Here is a 26,118-nt window from a genome sequence, read left to right on the forward strand (position 1 = left end):
CAAAATATGACATACTCACTAATACATTAAATTTTGTTAATTTTTATTACCTGTTTAAGGTGTTTTCAGAGTGAATAATATGATGGCTTTTTTACCGTCAGTGTTTCTGGGGGGGAAGCAGAGTTAAACACTCTTATGGGATTAACAACTTAAAAATATTGGAAATCTCTAGGTTTAATGTATTAATGTTCATTTCTGTTCTAAAACCAAATAAGAGTATTCAGATGTCTACAGAAAGATCATGAAGACATTACAAACAAAGATGAACTGGTTGGCCTTCTAGCCAAACATTTATCTGGGAAGAGGGAGAATCTAATTCCCTGACAGTCAGTTCCTTAGTTAGAGCAACAGCAAGGTCGAGGCTGAGGGAGAAAACTGTGTTGCAATCTGGGTACTTTAAAGTGAGTTTGCACTTACCTGTTCAATTGTCAGAAGGAAAACAAAACCTTTCCTTTTAAAACATAATCTGAGTTTGCAAGAAAACCCAAACTAGAACCCTGTTAAGCATTTAGAAAATAAAATCCTCCTAAACTGGTTGCTACTATTAGGTTCTCAGCAGAAGCTAGATGAACTCTGACTGGAAGCAACTTTGCACACCAAGAACTGGTAGGTAGTCTTGAGCCAGAATGGGAGAGCCCATATTTTCATCCTCTGTTAAGTTCTTCCTATCACAGGATAAGAGGACGGAGCAAGTGCAGTATATTCTCTGCCTTTAGTTCAAATTCACGTTGAAGAGGGACAAAGGAGAGTGAGGATTGTCTCATTTTTCTGGGTTGCATATGAGTATCATTATTTAGAGGGAGAAGGTTTAGTTTGCAGTAACTGATTGCAATGTTTAAGACTTGAAGAAGTAAGCAGAAAAGGGAAATAAGGTGGCTCCAAGAGAGGGTATAAGAAAAGCCCCCGGGTCTCATGCATACACATTTACCACCATCAAAGTAAAGCTCTTTGGAACACTATTCAGTACCTCCAAGAAATAACTCTTTTAATAAAAATTTTCTTTTACATCTATTTATTTTTGAGAGACAGAGAGAGACAGAGTGTGAGCGGGGGGGGGGGGGGGCAGAGAGAGAGGGAGACACAGAATCAGAAGCAGGCTCCAGGCCCCAAGCTGTCAGCACAGAGCCCGACGTGGGGCTTGAACCCACAAACTGTTGAGATCATGACCTGAGCTGAAGTTGGTCGCTTAACCGACTGAGCCACCCAGGTGCCCCAAGAAATATTCTTAAAGCATATTCTTTCTTTTTTCTTTACAAATGGTCTGGTTTTTTGTTTTGTTTTGTTTTTTTCAGTTCAACACAAAAGTCCTGAGTTTAAGTACCTTTAAATGAATTAAGTTTTTTCTCCTCATAGTGGACCCAGGGAGACACAGTAAGCATTGTAAATAGAGCAATTTACAATTCTCATTGCAGAATGAGTTTCTGGAAGATCTTCATTCCTCTCAGGAGAGTGGTCAGCTTTTAGTCCATAAAACAGTACGTGATTACCAAGTCCAATTCTTGGTAACTAACATACTGGGCATATACAATACTGTCTTATACACATGGAATACCTGTACATTTTTCTGGTAGGCTACATAGGCCTTTGAAGATTAGGGTTTACCCACATTTTGAAATATCTTCTCCTCTTGGTCCTTTTCCTCAGGCTGGACCACTCAGTTTATCAGTCAGCTTAATGGATCTGCATTGCTCATATCCTATTTTGTCCCCTCTTTCTTTATTCTAGTTTTTCTTGAGCTGGGATCAGTCAACACTATCTAAATTCTTCTTTCTACTAATTCTCAGGTCCTACCCACCTCATCCATGTTTAGGGCTCAGTCTAGCCCTTTCTTTCAGTATTATTTTCTTTTTAATTTTTAATTTAAATTCAAGGTAGTTAACATACATTGTAGTATTGGTTTCAGGAGTAGAACCCAGTGTGATTCGTCACTTACATAGAACACCCAGTGCTCATCCCAACAAGTGCCCTTCTTAATGCCTGTCACCCATTTAGCCCATCTCCCCCATCCACCACCCCTCCAGCAACTCTCAGTTTGTTCTCCATATTTAAGAGTCTCTTATGGTTTGCCTCCCTGTCTGTTTTTATCTTATTTTTCCTTCCCTTCTCCTATGTTCATCTGTTGTGGTTCTTAAATTCCACATATGAGTGAAATCATATGGTATTTGTCTTTTTCTGACTGACTTACTTTGCTTAGCAGAATACACTCTAGTTCCATCCACGTCGTTGCAAATGGCAAGATTCCATTTTTTTTTTTTTTTGATCACAGAGTAATACTCCACTGTATATAGATATATATCACATCTTCTTTATCCAGTCATCAGTCAATGGACATTTGGGCTCTTTCCATAATTTGGCTATTGTTGATAGTGCTGCTATAAACATTGGGGTGCATGTGCCCCTTCAAATCAGCATTTTTGTATCCTTTGGATAAATACCCAGTAGTGTGATTGCTGGGTCATAGGGTAGTTCTATTGTTAACTTTCTGAGGAGCCTCCATACTGTTTTCCAGAGTGGCTGCACAGTTTGCATTCCCATCAGCAGTGCAGAAGTGTTCCTCTTTGCCCACATCCCTAGCAACATCTTTTGTTTCCTAAGTTGTTAACTTTAGCCATTCTGACATGTGTGAAGTGGTATCTCATTGTGGTTTTGACTTGTATTTCTCTGATGATGAGTGATGTTGACCATCTTTTCATTATTCTTTGTGTTCTGATAATTAACTCTCTGGACCCAGGATATTAGTGTTCCTAGGCTAACCTAGGATTGTAATGTTTCTAGATCCCCACCCCTCACCTTTCTTACACATGCACCTCACACATACATTCATTTTAGAGATAAAAGTATAACTTCCAGAAATGAGTTAGTATATTATTCTCTAGAAAGCTAGGAATGAAAAGTAATTGACAAATAAGTGTCTTTCTACAAAAATACTAAGTAAGGATTTATGTTAATTCTCTTTTGCTGTGATCAAGGTTCTTACAGATGTACTCATTCCTGCAACAATGCAAGAAATGCCTGAAAGGTAGGTTCAGTCAATAAAATGTGGTAGTTTCTTAATGTAGAATTTAACCCTATCCATTATATTAAAGGAAAACATTAAATAACAATTCGTTTGTTTATAAAGATTACTTTCCTGCTCCTGTCCCTTTGTATTAGTTAGAAGATGTGCCTCAACCTTTATACTCAAACCTCACTGAGCAAAATTGATAGAATAATCTTGAAATCCTTTTAATATGAGAGATGTCCAAGTGAAAAATAAATATTTAAGTGTACTGACCTTTGAAATACTGAGAAGTTCTTCAATAGAAACTGGCTACAGGAAAATAAAATGGATAATTGATGGAAAATAAACCACAATAATAAAAATTATAAGAAAAATTATTTTATCTTTGTTATTAAAGATTACTTATTAACATTATTATTTGTTATTATTGGCCTTAACTGAAAAATCATAAAGTGGCATAATGGAATTACCATCTTCTTTTAACAAAGGAATAAGATCTTAAATAGACTGTATTCCCCATCCTGGGAACATTATACCTTTTGATCCCTTTCATCCATATTGCCCCACCAGGACCCGCATCCCCTCTGGTAACTGATGACAGATGGTAACTGGATTATGGTGGTGATGAGCTCACAATGTACACAAATGTCAAATCACTATGTTGTACACATGGAACTAATATCATGTTGTTTGTCGATTATACTTCAATAAAAAAAAAATCTGAAATTGAAATGGTACCTGAAGATTTTTCACAAAAACTTTCTGATGTGTGAACAATAAAAACTCAAAAATAAAAACGAAAATTTTTCTTTGTAAATAAAGTCTAATGAAAAAATGAAATTTATTTTAGTATTTGAGGCACAAATACACGTAGGATGGACATAGTTGATGCTCAATAAATACATGATGATTGACAAAACAAAGTTTATTTTTTATTTACTTTTTCCTGTAGATCGTTTTATTTATTTATATAATAGTATTGTCCAGACCAATAGTTTCTTTTAATTATCAATATGTAATCTTTAAACATCTAATCTGATCTCTGAATTAAGTACACTTAACATTTCTGTGTCACAACAGAATGGCTGTGCTTACTTAGGGGCAGGCATTATTAGTTAATAGTAATAATAGCTGACCTTTATTAACTACAACATGGGCTTTGAGACTATATAAATTATTTTACTTAATTTTACAACTGCCTGAAGCAGACTCTTTATGTATTTATCTCTTAAATATGCAAGTAGTTCATTGTAGAAAATGAAGAACATGCATAAATGCATTAAAAAATAATACTCCTGATCTCTCCACATTAATGTCTTATGTTATTATCCCATAGACTGTTTTTTTCTAAGAATACCTGTAAATATACACATTAAAAAAATGGAACCATAGTATACATACTGTAATTGCAGTATATAGTGAAAGTCTTTCATATCAACAAATATGGATCAACATTATTTTTTAAATTTTTCTTTTTTTCAATTCTTTCTTTCTTTCTTTCTTTCTTTCTTTCTTTCTTTCTTTCTTTTTATTTCTTTCTTTCTTAGAGAGAGAGAGAGACCAGGGCACCTGTGGCTCAGTCAGTTAAGCATCAGCTTTGGTTCAGGTCATGATCTCACGGTCTGAGTTCAAGCCCCACGTCAGGCTCTGTGCTGACAGCTGGGAGCCTGGAGCCTGCTTTGGATTCTGTGTCTCCCTCTCTCTCTGCCCTCCCACACTCACACTCTGTCTCTCTTTCTCAAGTAAAATAAAAAAAAAAACATGAGAGAGAGAGAGAGAGAGAGAGATTGAGTGTGAGCAGGGGAGGGGCAGAAGGAGTAGGAGAGAGAGCATCTTAGGCAGGCTTCATGCCCAGCACAGAGCCCGGCTTGATCTCCTAACTGCAAGATCATGACCTCAGCCGAAATCAGGAGTTGGACGCTTAACCAACTGAGCCACCCAGGCACCTCTCAACATTTTCTTTTTAAATGGCTGCATAGCATCTGAAAAATACTATACTTCATTTAACCAATTTCTTATCATTGAACAGTGGATTTTTTAAAAAACACAACTTGTTAGACTATTCCCCAGTAGCTGTTACAATCCCAAATCCACAAATGAGGAACCTGGCAGCAGAAAGAAGTTAATTTATTTGCCTAAAGTAAGTTAACTAGTTAAAAAACAGAGTCAGGATTTTAATTGAGCGTCTGTTTAACTCCATTTTCTATTCTTTTTCCTGTATTATGTCACTGCTTGCCAATATGTAGCACCATCCCAAATATAAATTTAGATCTTTTTTGTTGAGGTAGAATGTGTAGATTATTGACTGATTTTAAAATTTTTGTGTTTCTGTATAAATGTTTGTGCACACACACAACCAACATTTGCAAGTTTCTATATAGGGTTCTATAGTACATTTTTGATCATGTATCCCACTATCCCACAGTCATATTTGGATTGTAAAAATATATTACTAGACACTAATAGTAAGTACCTGAAATGACATTATGATCCCTATGCAGTATCTCTCAAGAAGTCAAGATATGCAAAATCTGGGTACTTACATTTACCCAGAAATATTTTATCAAAAATGACTGAACCATGAGTTAATATTAACAATAAGGTATTATTTATTGATTACTCTCTGCATGCCACATTTGACCAGAGAAATCTCCATGAGTTATTTTATGTAGTCCTAGTAATAATCCTGTGACATAGATACTAATCGTGTCCCCATTTAATAGATGAAGCCAGAACTTGAGGACACTGAGTATTTTGACCAAGGTGATAAATGGCAGACCTAGGCTGAATCCATCAGACTTCAAAGTCATGTTCTTGGAATCACAGAATAATAGCATACCTCCATTAAACTACATTTATTTAATGCATTTTGAACAATTTAGCATTTAATACATAAGTCTTTTTGTGTGTGTAGCTTATTAGCAGATATAAGAAATTTTGCTAAAAATTGGGAACAGTGGGTTGTTTCATCTTTGGAAAACTTGCCAGAAGCTCTAACTGACAAGAAGATACCTATCGTGCGAAGATTTGTATCTTCTCTGAAACGGCAAACATCTTTCTTACACCTTGCTCAGGTATGTTGGTATTTGAGTCACCAGATTAAAAAAAAAAAAAAAAACCCTCTGGTAGCAAAGAGCAAGAAATTTTCAGAGATTGAAGACTAAGTAGACAGTTAAATGTAATGTGAGACCCCAGAGTAATGCTAGAATAGAAAAAGGACATTAGTGGGAAAACTGATGGAAATTTGAATTATGTCTGTAGTCTATCTACCAGTGTTATACCAATGTTAATTTCCTGATTTGGGCAATAAACAATGGTTAGATAAGGTGATAACAATAGGAGAAGGGGGATAGGGAGAATATGGAAATATTCTGCACTATCTTTCCTCCTTTTCTGTAAATTTAATATTATTTCAAAATAAAAAGTAAAAAAATACAAAATTTCTGAGTGCAATGTAAAATGCAAAGTAGTTCTTTGCATTATGAATCCAGTTAATAAAAATTAAGGTTGTGGGGAATGAGCCCATGTAATATTTGATGTGAAACCCACAAAGAACACATTTTAAACTACTAATTTGGATCTCTTAAATAGGAAGAAAAAAAGTAATTCTTAAATTAGGATTACAGGTTTGTATATTGTTAAAAAATATATTTCCCCTCCTCTCAAATGTTTGTTTGCTTTGTGGAAGTTTTTAGCCCCCTAAATTTTAAAAGACTTGATTGGGCTAGTTCCAGATAAGAAGCGTAACATTGTAAAATCCTTATTGTATGACCGTGAATTAAAAAATTCATTTTCTAGTTCCAAAAATAGTTTTTAAAGCTTTAACAGAGATGATCATGAGTCTCAGCTATTGCTTTTAGTTTTAAAATAAAACATTTGTGATACTTTTGTCTCAAGGAACTATTTCTCTAGAAGCCAAAACTTTTCTTTAGATAGACTCTTGATAATATAGTTTAGTGTCTTTTTTACTTTCTTTATGCAGATTGCCAGACCAGCTCTCTTCGACCAGCATGTTGTGAATTCTATGGTATCTGATATTGAAAAGGTTGACTTGAATAGTATTGGATCGCAGGCCCTTCTCACCATTTCTGGCAGCACAGACACTGAATCAGATATCTACACTGAACGTAAGTCTTCTTCCTGTTTAGAGCTGGGTCTGTCAACTCCTTGGCACAAGTGACATCTTGGTTTCGGCTCAGGTCATGATCGCCTGGTTCGTGAGTTTGAGCTCCACATCAGGCTCTGTGCTGACAGTGTGGAGCCTGCTTGGGATTGTCTCTCTCCCTCTTTTTCTGTCTCTCTATACCTCTCTCTCTCTCTCTTTCTCTCTCTCTCTCTCTCTGTCTCTAATAAACAAACATTAAAAAAAATTTTTTAAAAGAAATAACCAAAAAAGTAAAAAATAAACGAAAGAAAAAAAGAAATAACTTGGCAATAATGAACATGTTTTTGAGTGTTGTGAGCTCTCTTCCAACTTTATATGCATACACATTTCCGTGTGTTTTACACTCTTAGCATCATATGGTATATGATGCATATCAAAATGATGTCTCAATATAATACTGTTTTCCAAAGCAGAAATTACCTGCGCAGGTTTGGACAATCTGACAGAGTTAGCAAGCTAATGTGTGTGACTAGACTACCAGGTTCTATTTTCAAGGGACAGCAATCCACTATTTCCCCATCCTCTTTCTCCAAAAGGACAAAGTGTAGCCTCTGATAGGCTGTTGCACAAGTGATAGGCTGCTCTCTGGGGTGGTCCAACATCAGCCCTGCTTTCTGTTTTCCTAGTATAAAATTGTATTACCCTTTGGGGTTCAGTAAACTTCAAATTCTTTAATAAACAGTAGTTCTAAATGGCCCCTTTAACTTTTATAAGATGAAAGATTATTCATGTAAGTGGTTCAGTTCCACAGTGCAGAATTTAATTTTGGCTAAAGATAAAAGTAGTTCAGAAAGCAGGAAATCAACAAGTTTAGCTTATTTCATTCATCAGCTTTCAATGAAGCAGTTGCATTTAATGAAAGCTTTGGACTCAGAATGAATAATCAACTATACTGACAACTTACTCTTCCCCAGTATATACATGCTTATATAATACATAAGCCTATATTTCAATATGTGCCAAAATACATACACTTATTATTAAAATGTTGAAGAGTAAAAACTAAGGATTTTTTGTTCCTTGTTCTCAGGATATGAAATAATTTCTTTAACACATTTAATTTATTCTGTCTTTCCCTTTTATGCTACAAAATTCTTAAATGATTCCTAGTTTTAGGTTTTCTCTTGAGTTCAAAGTAGAGTAATATTCTGCTTTCTTTTTTCATTTTAGATGATTCTATCACAGTGTTCCAAGAACTGAAAGATCTTCTTAAGAAGAATGCCACCGTGGAGGCTTTTATTGAATGGTTGGATACCGTGGTAGAGCAGAGAGTTATTAAGGTATTTTTCAATGACAGATTCAGAAAATAAAATTTTTCTTAGTAGTAAATGTTAAACTGGTAATTCCTTGAATGGTGGGGGAGGGGTGATAGTCTGTGTGTAAAAATGCCTTGAAAAGCTCTTGAAGACTTGCAAATAAGGTGGCCCAAATATCAAAATTCGGAATAGACCAGATTTGAAAGTGTTGGGCATAGATTCAATTCTATTCATCATTTCTTGACAAAGAACTACAAGACACTATGCATTCCCTGTCAGTCAGTACAGTTACACCTGAGTAACATAGGTGGTGAAAGATAAAAGCTGAAAAGATCTGGGGCACCTGGGTGGCTCAGTCGGTTAAGTGTCCAACTTTGGCTCAGGTTATGATCTCACCGCTCATGAGTTCGAGCCCCGCATCGAGCCCCGCATCGAGCCCCGCATCGAGCCCCACATCGAGCCCCGCATCGAGCCCCGCATCAGGCTCTGTGCTGACCGCTCTGAGCCTGGAGCCTGGTTTGGATTCTCTGTCTCCCTCTCTCTCTCTGCCCCTCCCCTGCTCACACTTTCTGTCTCTCTCAAAAATAAGTAAACATTAAAAAAATTTTTTTAAAAAATTTTTTTTAACGTTTATTTATTCTTGAGACAGAGAGAGACAGAGCATGAATGGGGGAGGGGCAGAGAGAGAGGGAGACACAGAATCAGAAGCAGGCTCCAGGCTCTGAGCCATCAGCCCAGAGCCCGACGCGGGGCTCGAACTCACAAACCGTGAGATCGTGACCCGGGCTGAAGTCGGACGCTCAACCAACTGAGCCACCCAGGTGCCCCAAAAAAATTTTTTTTAAAGCTGAAAAGATCTGACCCTTCTCTAAAAAGCAAATTTTCATAAATGCTGACAGAAAATGTGGTTTTAAGTATTTGCATTTTTAAATTCTGGGAGTGCAGTATTTTGTATTTTCTGTGTTTTTTCAACCCTTTCAGTTAAGCTGCAAGTCAATCCATCATGAAACAAGGCAATAAGAGCAAATAGATCCATCACTAGTTGGTGTTAGCCATTCTGTATCAAGGAAACTGGTTATATTGTAGGGACTTTTCTTTTCCTCCTGGAAAGAAAACAGATTATCATTCAGGACCAGAGAAGTCAGAGTTAATCATTCACAGAAATATATAACCCTTCTTTCACACTTCGCCTTCTGTTCTTTTTAAAGTTCTGTCAAAAGAAAATTAAGAGATGAAGTATTTTGTAAATTATTTCATTGTGTTGTCTGATTCTGCTAGGTAACAAAACCATGCAGAATAAAGATCTATCAACCTTAAAAATCACAGCAAAGACAGACTAAAATTAAAATCCCTGGACAGATCATTATATCTGATAAAATAAATTGCGTGTCATGCCATCTGTCCATTTGTCAGACAGCTTATCAACCTCTTGATTTTATGCAGGATGCATGTAGTAATGAGATGACAGATTTTATAGTTTCATTTTGTTCCTTTACTTGTAGACCAGCAAACAAAATGGAAGATCGTTAAAGAAGAGGGCTCAAGACTTTCTGCTCAAGTGGAGTTTTTTTGGTGCTCGAGTAATGCATAACCTCACCTTGAACAATGCATCCAGTTTTGGTATCCTAAGTGCTTTATAAAGCTCTTCCTATCTGAATACATAATTCACTTTCCAGTCACATTTCCTATCAGTTTTTAAACGTGTGGCACTGATACTGCTCAAATCTGACTGTCGAGCCATAGAGAATGGTAGGTAGGAGCCTGGGTTTTGGAGTCAGACCACATGCAGAGTTAAATCCTAACACTGCTTCTCTCTGGCTTGGGTTTTTACCCCCCCCCCCCAAGTTGTTCGAAGAGGATGAATATTCCCCTTGCTGGATTGTATTGGCACTTTAGTGAGACAATATATATAAAAACACAGTCTAGTACCCGGTGAACACTTCTAGAATGGCAGCTATTATCATTACATCCCATCAGTGCTTGGATAATTTTTTTTTTGTTAGACAGGCAAGTAAACAGTAATTAGTACATGATTTTCCAAAGGCACCAACTGCAATATGGCAAATTTTTGCATCTTTTTCAGGAACTACATAGCTGCAGTCAAAGAGCAGCTGAAAGACATGCTTTCATATGTTTCTGAAACCTCTTTCCTGATTGATTTGACTTGTGAAACAAACTGAGTCAAGTTAGCTCTTTTAAAAATTGAATATCTTCCTTTTTCTAAAATTTCTGGGATTCTTAGTTTGCAGCTATAATGCTGTCTTGTGGACAGTACTCCTGCATTTAGCTTTCCAAGAAATCTTTACATTATAAAATAGGTTACAGTTAACTAAGTTGTTTTTATTTAATCCTCAGTGGAATTAGATAAAATCAGTGAACTTGTATTGAAGGATGAACAAAATGTATTGAGCCTATTATTTGAAATATCTTGGTTTTGTGTGAGGTTTCTTAAAACATACCACACTGAAGCCTGACTTTATTATGAAAACAGACTTTTGCTGGGAAATCTCTTCAAAGAAGTTTAAGGTTTTCCAAGACAACTTCCAAATGAAAATAACTCTTTTGGTTTTTTGAAACCAAAGGGAACTTTGTTTCAGGCTAGAAAGACATCTTACTTGATACTTTTTTCAGACCCATGGTGGCCATTGTCTAATTATTTAGTACAAAGTAAACAGAAATACAGCAGAGTAGAGCTCATTCTCCTCAGGTTAAAGCTTATCACACTCCAATGTGTGCCCTCTTAAAGCATAAAGCATGTCTCACTTTCATCCGTATTTTCCTTTGATGTAATTAGCGGCCAAAGAGCTGGCAGGACAGTATACACAGTGAGCTGGGCAGGCGGTACACAGAAAGATTAGAGACCCAAGTTAAGCATGTTGGTCTTAGCAGGTCATTTAAAGTCCAACAAGTATTTGTTTATTTCAGTTGCTCCTTGTAAAGTGTTGTGAGATGGTCACAAAGATAACTCGACTTCTCTCTTTCTCTTTCCTTCTCCTTCTCTCCCTCCTTTCATCTCACATTGTCCTCTCCCTCTTCCCATCCACAAACAAGGTTCTTTCCATTTGATCCGAATGCTTCTTGATGAATACATTCTCCTTGCCATGGAGACCCAGTTCAATAATGACAAAGAGCAGGAGTTACAGAATTTATTGGACAAGTATATGAAGAATTCAGGTAATTTAAAATGTATACTTTGTTTTACGTATTTCTGTATTTAAACCTAAGTTCCAGAATTTGTAAGCACACGTTGTGTGGGGCTATAACAGTCTCAGAGTTTTTTCCCCAGGTGTGTTACTACTAACACAGTATATTAACACCATTGGAGCACTATTTTTTCTCTCCACCATTTATACTTAGAGTAGTCAGAGGAATTTACTGGAAGTTCTAAAGGATATGAAATCAATTAAGGTAGATAGGTGATTAAAATAAAAAAATAATCAGAATTAAAGACAACACCTGTGGTACACACCTTATAAATGGTGTAGAAAGAAGTTCTATGGGAGCTTAAAGAAGGAAGAGAACATGTCCATTTGGGATGTGATGACTTGCATTTTGAAGACTGTCCACTCCCGGGGCGGGGGCGGGGTGGTGGTTGGCACCCTTCAGAACACGCCTCACACTCACAAAGGTACAGGTAGCAACAACAGCAAAAATCTAGCACCACTGCCAAGACCAGACATCTGCCAGCCTTGTTTCCCATGGCACATATTTCCCCGGAGTTTCCAGATTTATGACATGACCCTAGAGCGTTTTCAGTTTCCTTTTCTTGGGCTTATATACTAGGAATATGGGAATGACGTTAGCTTTCCTGTTAAGAAAAAAAAAAATCTTTCCAGATGCAAGTAAAGCTGCCTTCACTGCTTCTCCGAGTTCTTGCTTTCTGGCCAACCGTAATAAAGGGAGCACTGTTTCCAGTGACACTGTGAAGAATGAAAGCCATGTGGAAACACCCTATCTTCCTCTATCATCCAGTCATCCTGGAGGCTTACCCTCTGCTCTACACCCATTTCCTGCTGGGAATACAGACACCATGCCGCTCACAGGTACATTGGGAAACATTTGGGCTTCAGTGCATCTCACAGGAGTCTATTCCTGTGTGTTCTTCAAAACTGGTGACCTTCAGGCATTCAAAGAGTAAACAAGACTTGTCTTACCTAACTTGCATGAAAGCTTTGTACAGTTTCTGTGATTTTCAACATTTTTCATTCACATTTTTATCAATGCCATTGTTAACATAGGTACCACACTGTGACATGCTCTCTCAGTTATATCAGAAATACGAATAGTTATCTTCATTAAGTGGAAGAAAAAATTAGATTAGGTACACATAAAATCCTGAAGATGCTTTGAGAGTCAAAAAACTGGGCCTCTTATTTGTTTTTGGCTTTTGAGGAGACTATTTCTCCTCCATTAAAAAGTGGATTTGGCCATTTTAGAAAACCATTACAATACTTTTCATCTTTGGTCTAGCATCCCCTTTGTATCAGTCCGAATGTTAAGTGGCTGGAACTCACTACTAGATAATATTTTACGTCTGCTTCTTGCATTACGTCTTTTCTGAAATATATAACTTCATTGGACACACAGAATTTTAAACCTGGGAAGGCCTTATAGCTCAGGGGCCCAATTCCACCAGTGGAAAATCAAACACCCTCAGAGTGGGTGGCATTCATAACTCGTTGATCAGGGGTGTTTGCGTGATGTTTTGAATTGGCTTGCTTTGAAGCCATGGGCATTTTGACACTATTGCCTTTTTTCTGTTATCCTAAAAATCAAACCATTTAACATTCAGTTTGTTTTTTTAATTATGGGGAATTGTAAAGAGCAGATCCCTTGACTTTCCCAAGCTTGAGCTCTAACCATCTTCATACCCATGGAAGCATGAAACCATCGCAGACTTTTGTTCATAGTGACTAACTTCAAAACACTTCACTATTATTGCTTCTCGGCCTTTTGGCCAAGATCAAGTGTAAAACACTTCAGTATTGTGAAATATACATGTATTGTGATGGTGTCTTTTATTTATTTGTTTGTTTATTTTTTTGTGATGGTATCTTTTAAACCTAGGTTTTTAATGTTCCCCAGTTCTGTAATTTTTAGAGAGTAAGAATGAACATTTTTTTTAAAAAAGCATATTGATAAATCTTTTGAATAATTTTTAAAGATATGCATCCATCTATTTTTATATGCCACTTGTGAAGGCTCTGGTAATTTTTTCCAGGTCAAATGGACCTTTCCCAGAACACTGGTCATCTGATGACACCACCCATTTCTCCAGCCATGGCGAGCCGAGGAAGTGTCATTAACCAGGGACCAATGGCAGGAAGACCTCAAAGTGTGGGCCCAGTCCTGTCAGCTCCACCCCACTGCTCAACATTCCCAGAGCCCATTTATCCTACTCATCCTCAAACCAGCCATGACTTTTATGGGACCAACTCTAACTATCAGACTGTGTTTAGGGCACAGCCTCACCCCCCATCAGGAGTCTATCCTCATCGCCCAGAGCATGGTCGATGCATGGCCTGGAGTGAACAGCAGCTTTCTAGAGACTTCTTCAGTGGCAGCTGTGCTGGGTCTCCATATAATTCTCGACCACCTTCCAGCTACGGACCATCCTCACACAGCCAAGATTCACACAGTATGCAGTTTTTAAATACAGGAAGCTTCAATTTCCTGAGCAATGCGGGCGCTGCCAGCTGCCAAGGAGCAACATTGCCTCCTAATTCACCGAATGGTATTGAAATTTTTAAAGAATTTTTCCTGGCTTTTGAGATGGCAGTAAGACAAAATCAGACATTGAATTGAGCTCCACCTCTCTGAGTAGTATGCCATCCCACGTAAAGTTTCCAAAGATCATGGAATCTTAGATACTTGGAGCTAATTTCTTCCAGATACAATTCTTGTGGTTTTTTTTTAAAGTTGCCCTTTTAAATGCCACAAATGATGAAAAAAATACTATGTCAAACTGTATGTTTGAGATCTCCCTTAATAAGCCCAAAAGAAGAATGTTCTGTCCATTTTATTTGTAGTAAATAATGTTTCTTACAGAGAACTAGCAGCAGATCATACAGATTAGGACAGAAACTGTGCCCCCCATTAGTCTGATAAAACACTTAAAGTTTAGGGAGTTGGAAAGGTCTGTGGACTTCTTTCTTCAGCCACCAATGCAGGTTCTGTGTCCTCTCTTCTAGATGTAGACCAGTCCTTCTCCCAGTAACATAAATCTGTAAATAAAATTGGTATTTGACAAGTAGTATAATCTTTGTGAGAAGTTAGTAGTGCTTTTTTTTTTATAGGAAGATCTTGTTAATTTAGATGAGGAAAATATGAGAGAGATGTAGTCTTACATCTGAAAATTAATAATAGGATAACTCCTTTGTATTTTTTTAAAAACAAAAAAACCCAGCAGAGTGAAGCGTATCCTTATACAAGCACAAATCCAACTCTATAGTAAAGATGGATGTGAATGTAATATTTATAATATGGCATCTTTAGGCCCCTCCCTATTATCTTGTCCCTTTTTTCATTCCTGGAATATTCTTTGTAGTACGTTAACAATACATTCCTGACTTTTTCTGTTGTAGGATACTATGGGAGCAACATAAACTACCCAGAGTCTCATAGACTCGGATCGATGGTGAACCAACATGTTTCTGTCATCAGCAGTGTTCGCTCACTGCCTCCCTACAGTGACATCCACGATCCACTTAACATTTTAGATGACAATAGTAGAAAGCAGACCAGCTCATTTTACGCAGACACATCACCATCAGTTGCATGTCGAACTCCAGTAGTAGGTAAATTATTTTAGTAGTTCTTGAAAACATTTTAAAGGCTGCTGACCTCAGGTATGTAGTCTTACTTTGGAGGGTGACTATTGAGGTAAACCTGGAGGTCATATTCCTACAAGTGATTCATCACTTTGGATCGAAAGTCATATTTTTGTGTCTGTTGGTAACAGTCTCCCCTTTCTCAGTCTGTTGGTCACTCTGCAACCCACTGCTAAATCTCTTATTCTTTCAAAAAAATAGCTGGCACCTATTATGTATGCAAAACATGAATATAATCTGTCAAATGCAGTCTAAAAGACTTTAAGTTTTTTTATTTATTTTTTTTAACGTTTATTTATTTTTGAGACAGAGAGACACAGAGCATGAACGGGGGAGGGTCAGAGAGAGGGAGACACAGAATCTGAAACAGGCTCCAGGCTCTGAGCAGTCAGCACAGAGCCCGACACGGGGCTCGAACTCACGGACAGTGAGATCGTGACCTGAGCCGAAGTCGGACGCTTAACCGACTGAGCCACCCAGGTGCCCCTAAAAGACTATAAGTTTTACGAGGGCAGTAATGATGTCTTTTTCTCACTCTCTCCTGTTCACGGTTGGACCCAGGGACAGTGCCAAGAGGTATCTTTGGACCCCATAATCTCCGCTAGTACCCTAAAACCACTCCAAGTTTTAAAAAATGGTGATTTGTGATAGAGTTTGCTGTCATTTTCTCAATTGTATGTAAAATGTGATTAGACAGCTCTGTAGAAAATGCTGCTATTTTTATTGCTCTGTTACATATAGTTTAAGTAAAAATGAGCAAAACAGTGTGTTTGCCATAAAGTCCCCTAGCATCTTTTTCCAACCAGGTTGCTGTCCCTGGGAAAATCCTGCAACTTGTACTTGTACAATTTGTACATCAACAGCACCCAGCAAAGTGTCTGTCACATGGTAGGAACTCCATACATCAGTGAGTTGAAAAAGGGGGCAAAAATATATGTATAGATTTAATTTCCAATATGGCTAATAAGGGATCACAGGACAAGTATATATGCATGTAAGTATCAAGGCAGAGTGTTAATGTTTATATGAGATGGTTGAAATATTCCAATGGAATAGATTTCAAGCTAGCTGGAGTAAAGGCCATTGACACCCAGCTGGAGCATAAGGGAAAATAAGATAAATTCCATCTCTCCTCTCTCAGTGTGCTTTTCCAATAACTCAATAGGAAGCACTTCTTCCCTTCCCGTGACCATCACAGATGCTCCCTGAGCAGAGTCTAGCAGCCCATCTCATGCTATCTGCAGATGGTCATTGCTTCTAGGTTACTCTAATGAAGCAGAAAATTCCACTTCAGGAAGTTTCCTCACCGTGAGACTAAAATGTACTGTGTTGCTATTGTTACTATTAGTTCTGTTTACTCGTAGAGATAGTGGAAGCTTTGATGGAACATAGCTTGGGTGTAGGATGGATTCTAAGCTTTAGTTGACAGAGCTGGCTTACAAGTAAATAGCAAAGAGGGCTTCTGAGTGAAAAAAGGGAACAGAGTAAGTGGGTAAGTAGTGCGAGGGAACTTAGGACCCACTCTATGTTTCCTTAGTTAGAAAACCTAGTTTCCAGGGACAGAGAAGATGGTAGTTAGAAAAATGAGAAAAACAGCAATGAGAAGCCAGCAACCATACATGCAGGAAATGTAGTGTCAGAGAGCCAGTTGGTCAAATTTTTGAGAACCAACTACTGTGTGCCAAACTTCATTCTAAGTTTGAGGTTATGGTGGTGATCAGACAGAGTTCTTGCCTATAAGAAGTTTACCTGCTAGGAAGGAGAGATTAAGGGATGATTATATAGACAAATGCAGAAAAAAAAGATAGTGTCAGGTACTCTGAAGTCAGTTAAATAGGGTAAAATGACACATGGTTATGGAGAAACTGCTTTTGGTGAGATGGTTGGGAAAGGAATCCTGAGGCAGAGATATTTGAGTTGAAAGTTGAGCGATTAGGAGGCGATGACTTGAAGGTCTGATGGTGGAGTGGTGGCAGAAGAGATGACAAGTGCACAGTCTCTGAAATGGGAACAAGGAAAACTGAGTGGGCAGCAAGAAGGCCAATGTGCTTTGAGCATGGTGAATGAAGACAGTAGAGTAAAATCAATCAGAAGGCAGAGACCAGTTCACAGAAGACGTTGCGAACCAGGGCAGAGAGCTTGGATTCTGTTCTAAGAGTGGGGGGAAGTCTTTGTAGAGTTTGAGAACAGCAACAATTTGATGTATACATCAGCAGCATTATCCTGGCTGTTCCCTGCAGAATGAGAGGGTGGGGCAAAGGTGACAGTCCTAAGACTAGTTAGGAGGCGGCTGTGTTGGTCCAGGTAAGAGAACACGGGGGTTTGAATAATTGAGGAAGTGTGGATGGAAAGAGGAAGTAGACTGGGGATATATTTTGGTGATAAAGTTGTCTGAATTTAAGTTTGAAATGGAGTTTTCTTTGTGAAATGTGTAGAAGTAAAAACAATTTCTAGGAAAATAGCATAAGTATGGGTGATAAATGCAAAAATAAATACAGGAGGCTTAAAATGAGTGGCACTTTGAAAGGAAAAAAATGTCAGTCAATATTCAATTGCTGATTACATTTTCCCTTACAGCATCCAGCTTGCAAACCCCAATTCCTTCCTCCTCATCCCAATGTATGTATGGAGCTTCCAATCAGTATCCAGCTCAAGAGACCTTGGATTCCCATGGAGCAAATGGTAGAGAAATGGTGTCCTCTTTACCACCCATCAACACTGTGTTCATGGGAACAGCAGCTGGAGGCACTTAAACCAACAATGTTGAGTGAGGATTGAAACTAAGAATCTCTACTGCTCAAATATTGTTCATTCGGATTGCCATCAGGGTAAAGAAAATGGAATATACAGTGGCAGGACATTGTTTTCAAGTCACTGGTACAAAACTATGGACAACTCCATAATGAATGGAGATACTTGCAGACTTTGCCTTGCACGCAAATTGTTTAAAATGTGATCTCGTTATTAATTATAGTTTCAAACATTATCAAATTGAACCACTGGAGCTTTGAAGATGCAAACATTTCAGCTATGAAGATTTAATATTTTGCTTCCTAATTTATTGAAAATCTGTGTGCTGCTTCATCTTTGGTCTATAAAAAGAAAGAATTATTTAATACCTTTAAAATACCTTTAATTTATTAGGGTCTCAGAATCATTGTTTACTATCCCTTATTTGACAAAAAGTCAAGTGTGTGTGTTCTACCTCCTGTGGAAATGTTTACAAGGTCAAGACTTAATTCAATTCAGCCTAGACCAAAGTTGCTTGACTTTCAATCCTGTGCATTAGTGTGATGAGTTCTGTTACATAGCAGTATTCCAATTCTATGTAACTGAACGGAGATTATGAATGCTTTCCCTCTCTATTTAAGAAAGGTAAGAAGAAATGAAAGAAATAAAGTATGAAAATATTTTTAAATCCTTGATTGCTCTTAGAACTGTTACTGTTTCTGAAGAATGCTTAGGATTCACAGGCAAAGTTCCTTTGGATACTGAATTAAAGAGTAAAGCTGGTTGGTGAAAACATCATAATTCAAGAATATTTTCATATCCTATCCATGCATATAAATATAAGGAAATTGTGGCTTATAGACCATTTGAACTTCTAAAGATTTAGAAGCAGTCTTTAATCAAGTACTTGGCTTATAAACTAAGAATGAATGAGTGTTCAAGGATCATTTGAATGCAAAGAGAAATTCAGAAGTGAGGAATTCATTCCATACGAGTTAATAGAATTTGATACACCATCTATCTAGGTCTGTTTCCTTTTCATTTTTGTATAGCTTAGCTGAAAGGTCTGTTGCAAGACTCATGGCCTGTAATGGGAAACCTCCATTAACTTCACAGGCTTTTCCTACAGTCATATGACAGGACTTATATTATTTGTATTAAGGATTGGGTGATACTATGAGCTCCGAGTACATTTTTAAAGGATTTGTAAGCCCCAAATACCCATTATACATCATGATGTAATTTGGTGAAGACAAACTGCAGATTGTTTTCAGAAAGCAATAAACAAATTAATTGTGGACTTCTCAGAGTGTTGCTACCATTTGCTTAGTAGCATGTAGTTTATGAGCTAATTAATTGAGCAGAAAATTCTGCACAGTAACAAATGATGAGAAATAGGAATAAATGTTCTATGATTTGTAGTAATACTGTAAGAATACAAAGGAGAGTGAAATTATGAAGGGCTTGGACTGAAGTGAAAAGCAAAACAGCTTTAAGAAATGTTTGGACATAAGTCTCGAAAATTAAGAGCCAAATTTCCACCATATAGGAATTACATATATACTCAGCATCTATTTTACGTCAGGCACATTGAAAAATGCAAGTTGAAAAGATGAAAATGAAAATACAACTAAAAATAAAACCCTGCCAATGCCTTTGGTAAGTTCTGATATGATGAAGAAGGGGTGATGCGATAGGAAGTAGAAGCTCATTGAAGATTTTTGAGTAAAAAGTAATATGGGACATGATGTTTAAGGAACAGCCAGCAACAGCTGGAAAGGGAGGAGGACCAGACAGGAGAGGAACTAGCCCAAGAATGGGCTATTTGAGAGGCTATTTCTCTCATCCAGATGTCCAGCAGGTAAGTGCAGAGACTACATGGAAGCAGAGTGAAAGGAGCAGGAATAAGAAATTTCAAAGAAGCATAAGCATCATTTAGTACAATTAAAGGATTGGTGACTGGCGATATCAGGAATTAAAAAGGAATATGTTAGGGGCGCCTGGGTGGCTCAGTTGGTTGAGCATCCGGCTTCGGCTCAGGTTGTGATCTCGCAGTTTGTGAGTTCGAGTCCCAGGTGGAGCTCTGTGCTGACAGCTCGGAGCCTGCTTCGGACTCTGTGTCTCCTCCTCTCTCTGCCCCTCCCATGCTCATGCTCTGTCTCTCTCTGTCTCTCAATAATAAATAAACATGAAAAAAATTTTTAAAAAAGGAATATGTTAGTAGTGGCGCTAAAGTTTTCTTTAACCCTATTTGCAAACCATTTCAGTGTAAATAGTTGACCCTGGATTGATAACCCCTTCATAGATGAGGGAAAATTATATGGAGCAGGGAGAAGTGCAGAAGAAAAGTAAACATTATCTCTGGGTTTCATGTACAATGACAAGGTGCTAAATTTTGACATCAGGAAGACTAACTTGCTCTTTTCCCCAAGCTGTGGGACTTGGGTTTATGTCTATTAGATGTATAATAGCGTTTCTTATTGTGGGCACTACTGGCTTTCAGGCAGGACAATTCTTTGTTTTGCAGGATCATTCTGCATATTGCACAAGATTTAGTATCCCCGGCACTCAAACACCAAAGCACTCCACTCACCCAGCCTTGCGACAACTAACAACATCTTCCATGTTTCCAAATGCCTCTGGAGAGGTGGTGCCATTCCTGCATGAATTAAAAGTGACAGCATCATTAATTTTACTTAGAAGGAGCTTGAGACATTTAATACCTTCCTGCCTTTCAGCTGCACTCATCATTCTAGAATTGCTTCCTTCATGGATCTAAAGCTTGGATGCTCAAGGCTTTTTCTGGTACTCTTTAGGTTAATTTTAATATAGTTAAAGGATCTTAGCATAGCTTTCTAGTGTTTCTGTTTTTAAAAGTAAATCAAGTAATTTTTAGAAGTTGTGGACTATCAATTATAAAGAAGTGACCTGGGGGCGCCTGGGTGGTTCAGTCGGTTGAGTGTCCGGCTTTGGCCCAGGTCATAATCTCAGTTTGTGAGTTTGAGTCCACATTGGGCTCTCTGCTGTCAGCACAGAGCCTACTTTGCATCCTCAATTCCCCATCCCTACCCCTTCCCCACTCATGTGCTCTCTCTCTCTCAAAAATAATAAATAAAAAAAGAGACAAAAAAAGTGACCTGTTCAAGCTAATGCCTATGTGAAGCCCAAAATTAAGGGTAGAAATAAAAAAGGGAGAGGTTTAAATACTCCGTTCTTGGAGTACTATCTTTCAAATCTTGTGTTTTAGTGGTTACTAGAGATAAATGGCATAAGGAAAAATGAGCATTCCAAATAATTCGGTGGACTCAATACAATTCAGAAACCAAGAGCTTATTTTATAACAGCTTGAAGAAAAACTAAAGCCCAGCTATGTCATTAACATAGAATTACAGATCAAAGGAGATCTGATTTATTTTCCTCTCTCCAGGTGGTGGAGAAAAGTTAGAGCTCTCCTCAGTTATATGTTCCCAAGTATGCTTTCAGATTAGAAAGGATTTTTTAAAAAATCATTTAAGCTAAATTCTAATTACAGTTGTGATGTAAAATCTTTCTCTTTGTTTCTGCTTTGAGAGAAAAAAGTCCGTGAGACTCTCGGGGTCGCCCATGTCAAGAACCCATTTTGGAAATGGGAAAGAGAATATTTTTTACTCACATGATACCTAAAGACAACCGGTGGGTGCACTGGCATTTAGTGTCAAGACCAGGGATGTGAATATCTTGTAGCATGTGGGACAGATTTGCACAATGAAGAACTGTGGCAAGAAATAAAGTAATACTTCCATGGAGAAATGGAGTAGGCTGTGAGATGAATGTCCCCAAACTCTGACCAGTAATGGCACTCTACATTAAATAGAATCCAACTAACCCAATTAGATGATTTCTTCAGCTACTGTGACTATGAAACTCCTACACATAGCTTAAAGAAGCAAACAAGCAGAAGAGTAGGACTAGAAGCAGGGAGAAAGAGAGGGAAGGAGAGCTAGAGACCAGCTTTGTGAGAGGGGTCCAGTAGGCAGCAATGGGTGGGCCCCTGTAAGAGGACACTGAGGCCACAGGTGCCTGGACCTAGACTCTAGAACACCAGAGCTGAGACTGTGCCACCCTGACCAGTGAAGCACGATACCCCATTCTCTCCTGCTCTCCCAAATTTACCCTTGGAGCCCTTACTGACATGGTCTCCATTTAGCCATTCAGAGTACAGCTTCTCTGACTACAGTCACCAGTCCACAGCAGCATGTTTCTCTTCTTCAGAAAAACATGATAAACATCAAATTAGATAACCAGCAAACATGATAAACAGCAAACTTCCCTGGTGATGTTTTCCAACCACTGAATTTATGCTCATAAATTTATGAGCATAAAACGCAGTCCACAAAAACAGGACAAAGAATACTGCCAGGTAGTGCATTCTCCCCCACAGTTCTTTTCCAAAAAAGAAAAAGAAAAAGAGAGAAAGAAAGAAAAACGCTTTGAGATAAATGAATTCTGAAACCCAAACCCAAAGTTCCAATTTTTCAAAAAAGCAGGAGACAAATGAGAGTGATATGTATGAACTCCCTGGAAAGAGAGATTACAGGTACTCAGATTTCTATATAACAGGAAGCAAAATTAATTGTCCTACAAGTTTCACAATAACAGCTTTGAACTCTTATAAGGACTGGAGTAGCAAACTGTTCATACTGTATTTTGAAGGCAGATTCATAATCCCAGGTCAGTTAGAGAAATTTAAACAAAAACCTTCCAGAAAAGTAAACAATGGTGATTATGGCATACAGGACATTTTGTGCTTTGGGAAAGATAAGAAATGATGAGTTTATATAAAAGGTTATTGTACTATCTCATTCAATTATAGAATTCTAAATTAAATCCTCTAGTTTGTAAATGGCAGAGAATGCAACTTGTCTGTTCCAAAAGCACACTGCTTAAATGAAAAGAAAATACATTTCAGTTACTCTTTGATTATAGGTGTTAGCAATGGCTGGAAGTGATTGGTAGTTGCAATGAGTAATCTATTCAGTAATTTTGAGATATTTGATTAGAAAATAAGGGCTTATCTCTGTTCTGTTTGGTAAAAAGGTTTTCAATTAGTTTTCTAATATCAAAATCTTATAAATAGTGCTTAATTTTTCTTTATCTTGGCTATATGATATTATGGTAGAAATGTTTCTTCTTATAAAAATAGTCTACTTCCAGAATGACCAAAGTAATTTAGGGTTTTTTTGTTTTGTTTTGTTTTTGTTTTGTTTTGTTTTTTGTTTGTTTTTGTTTTTGTTTTGGCATCTAATCCAGTTGGAGAGATCTCTGATTTTCTTTCTTAAAATTCTCATGTAATAGGTATTACATGCAGATGTTTATGGGGATAAAATTGACCACTCATTAGATTGACTGTTTTACTTGTCATATCTAGAAGTTCTGTCATAACTAGAAAGTTCTAGTTCTCTGTTCATTCAATAGGATGGGAAGCTTTGGACATACATATAAATGTAGAATACTTCTAGATTCCTGTTCCTATTAAAAACCTTATCTCATTATTTACAAATATTTCATTTAATCTCAAGACTTCTATTTATTACTTGAATATTTTAATGAAATGTCTTGGTCATGTTCTTAGCCTTGGTTAGCTTTTTGTTAAGGAGTTAACGTTGAAATTTCCAAGAGATATTCAATTTTATCCCACTTTAACAAATATGTCTGCTCACGCTGATAACAAGGATAAGGTCCCCCCCCCCCCCCCATGGATCTTACAGTTTATGAGGTAAGGCAGACATTAACTGTAACATCTACACAGTTGACATTGTGAAAAGAAGTGAAGGTAGCTCAGAGAAATAATAAGAGTTGAGCCCATGGAGATGCCTCCAGGGCAGGGATGGGGTGGGGAAAGCTGGTCAGGGAAATGTGTTGCAGGAAGTGACGTACTGAGACTAGAAGACTAAATGGAAAGCAGGTGATGTTGGGGAAGGAAATGGTGGAGGGGTGGGGGAGGGCTTGGCAGGCGGGATGAGTGTTCAGGACAGGAATGCAGCCTGTAAGGAACCTAGGGTTGGCAGAAGAGATGAAAAGATAAGGAGCACAAAGAGTTAGGAAGAGCAGCCAGAATGAATCTAGAGAGAAACTCCTGAAGCTTTCAAACTTTAATGATAATCATAGTGATTTAGTGATGAAACATGAGAAACATGATTATGAAGATACACAAAGTATTAAACAAGGCTGGTAGGAATGTCAAGCTGAGATTTTTATAAACTTTGAAATGCTAAAATATTTTCAACAAACACCATTGCTTTCCTAGAATCCACTACTAAAAATAGGCTTTAAGCCCCTTTTATGTCTTCTATGACAACACAAAATTAAGGAAATTAATCTTTTGGGTTTTTTTTAATTGAGATATAATTGACATGTAACATTGTATTCGTTTTAGGTGTTGGTTTTCTTCATGAAGGTCTTAATTTGTTCTCTTTTTAAAAATGATGATTTCAGCCAATAAAATAAGGTTTAATACAATTCTCTATTCCTTTTCACAAATTGAATCCCAGACTTTCTCCCCTGAAAAAGGTATTTAAATATCAAGGAAGAAAAAATTTGTTAATGTTTTCAAATTTCCTGTATTGCTGATGTGACCCTAAAATTGAAGAGAACTAAAGGTGAAGAGAAGGTCAAAACCAAGATTCTCAGTGTGATGTGGTGACCTTCTTAAAATAGATGTCATAGGGTCTTTAAGTGAGAATTGGGTGAGGAACACATTTACGAAAGTGAAAAATTAACTACTTAATATGATACCTGCCCTAAAGTAAAGAGAAACCATTGTTTTTATTAGTTAAAAACAAGGGTGTTGTTCTTACCAATCAATAGTCAGAAACAGGGTCAGGGATTTACAGCCTTCAAGCATCTTTAAACACACCGAGGCAAATATGAGCTTTGTGGGTAGTTTGTTAATCAAGATTTGTCATTTAGCTCTGTGTGCTTTAGCTTATTAATGCTCTCTGCATGATCCCTGTGGAAAATAAAACTGTTACCATATTTTATGTTACAAAATGGCAAGATTTCTTGCCTGTCAATTTGGGGGGTAATATGTATGTACTGTTTGCCATCCCTTCTCCCCACATATAGACTGGTTTTTTACTTATTACTCATTGTCTGGGTACCTCTACCTCTTTTTGTGGTAGATATTACTACAAAATCTACAATTTATAATATCATTTCAACCCTCCACTAGAAAGTGTGCCTGAAGATGGTACCTGATGTATTTTGACAGGAAGCTGAGTATTCAGTTGCGGGAGCCTGGGGAGGGGGGGAGAGGGGAGTGAGGGGGAGAGTTGTTAAGGGTACTTGGACAACAAACCAGCAAAGAAACCCCTCTGAGAGTGCATGGATCCTTTGATGAAAGATAACCCCTTGGCACATCAAGAGTTCTCTCACATCTTAATGCTGCCAGGGAATATAAGGGAAAAGTGGCCGAGAATGGACTAGCGAATTCAGGAAACCCAAAAGAATGGCCTGCCCCTGTCACAGGCTTCAGTTCTAAGTGGCTTGCCCCAGTGAAATTCCTTTTCAGCTTTTCCTGGGCTCTGCATTTGAAAAGATGAGACCATAAAAGATTCAGATAGGATGCAGTAAGGACTAAGAAGCATCAGGATGTTGTGAGCTAGTCTTAAGTTCTAGGAAAGGCACCACCCCAAGAGCCACAGATTTGCCTTTATATAACAGCTTTGAAGTGACTTTTCAAGTTTCTGCTAAAATATGAAGACAGGATGGGGCACCTGGGTGACTCAGTTGGTTAATTGTCTGACTTCAGCCTAGGTCATGATTTTGCCGTTCTGAGTTCAAGCCCCGCATGGGGCTCTGTGCTGACAGCTCAGACCCTGGAGCTTGTTTCAGATTCTGTCTCCCTCTCTCTCTCTGCCCTTCCCCCACTCATGCTCTGTCTCTCCCTCAAAAATAAACAAACATTAAAAAAAGTAATAATAATAAAATAAAATATGAAGACAGGATTAACATAAACTATGATTTCAAAGTAGAGACACACACAATATGTAGCAATTTAAAATGTTTAGTACTGTCAGGCAAATCTATGTTTAAAACCACATTATCTGTGTGACAAATAACTTCTCTGAGACTCATTTTCCTCATCTGTAAAATGGG

The 26,118-nt window shown here is 37.7% G+C and overlaps 1 protein-coding gene across 1 annotated transcript in view; it reads left to right on the forward strand.

Annotated features, from left to right (window-relative positions):
* Nucleotides 1-18,005, forward strand: part of RFX6 (regulatory factor X6) — a 55,190-nt gene extending 37,185 nt beyond the window's left edge. Inside the window, exons 10-19 of the mRNA XM_042937391.1 lie at nt 2,970-3,019; nt 5,916-6,075; nt 6,984-7,128; nt 8,337-8,446; nt 9,925-10,042; nt 11,474-11,596; nt 12,259-12,465; nt 13,644-14,156; nt 15,007-15,219; nt 17,830-18,005. Coding sequence (XP_042793325.1) covers nt 2,970-3,019; nt 5,916-6,075; nt 6,984-7,128; nt 8,337-8,446; nt 9,925-10,042; nt 11,474-11,596; nt 12,259-12,465; nt 13,644-14,156; nt 15,007-15,219; nt 17,830-18,005 — 1,815 coding nt within the window. The remainder of the gene's footprint in view (nt 1-2,969; nt 3,020-5,915; nt 6,076-6,983; nt 7,129-8,336; nt 8,447-9,924; nt 10,043-11,473; nt 11,597-12,258; nt 12,466-13,643; nt 14,157-15,006; nt 15,220-17,829) is intronic.
* The last annotated feature ends 8,113 nt before the right edge of the window (nt 18,006-26,118 follow it).

The sequence above is a fragment of the Panthera leo genome, chromosome B2, assembly GCF_018350215.1.
Source record: "Panthera leo isolate Ple1 chromosome B2, P.leo_Ple1_pat1.1, whole genome shotgun sequence".
In the NCBI taxonomy this organism is placed as follows: domain Eukaryota; kingdom Metazoa; phylum Chordata; class Mammalia; order Carnivora; family Felidae; genus Panthera; species Panthera leo.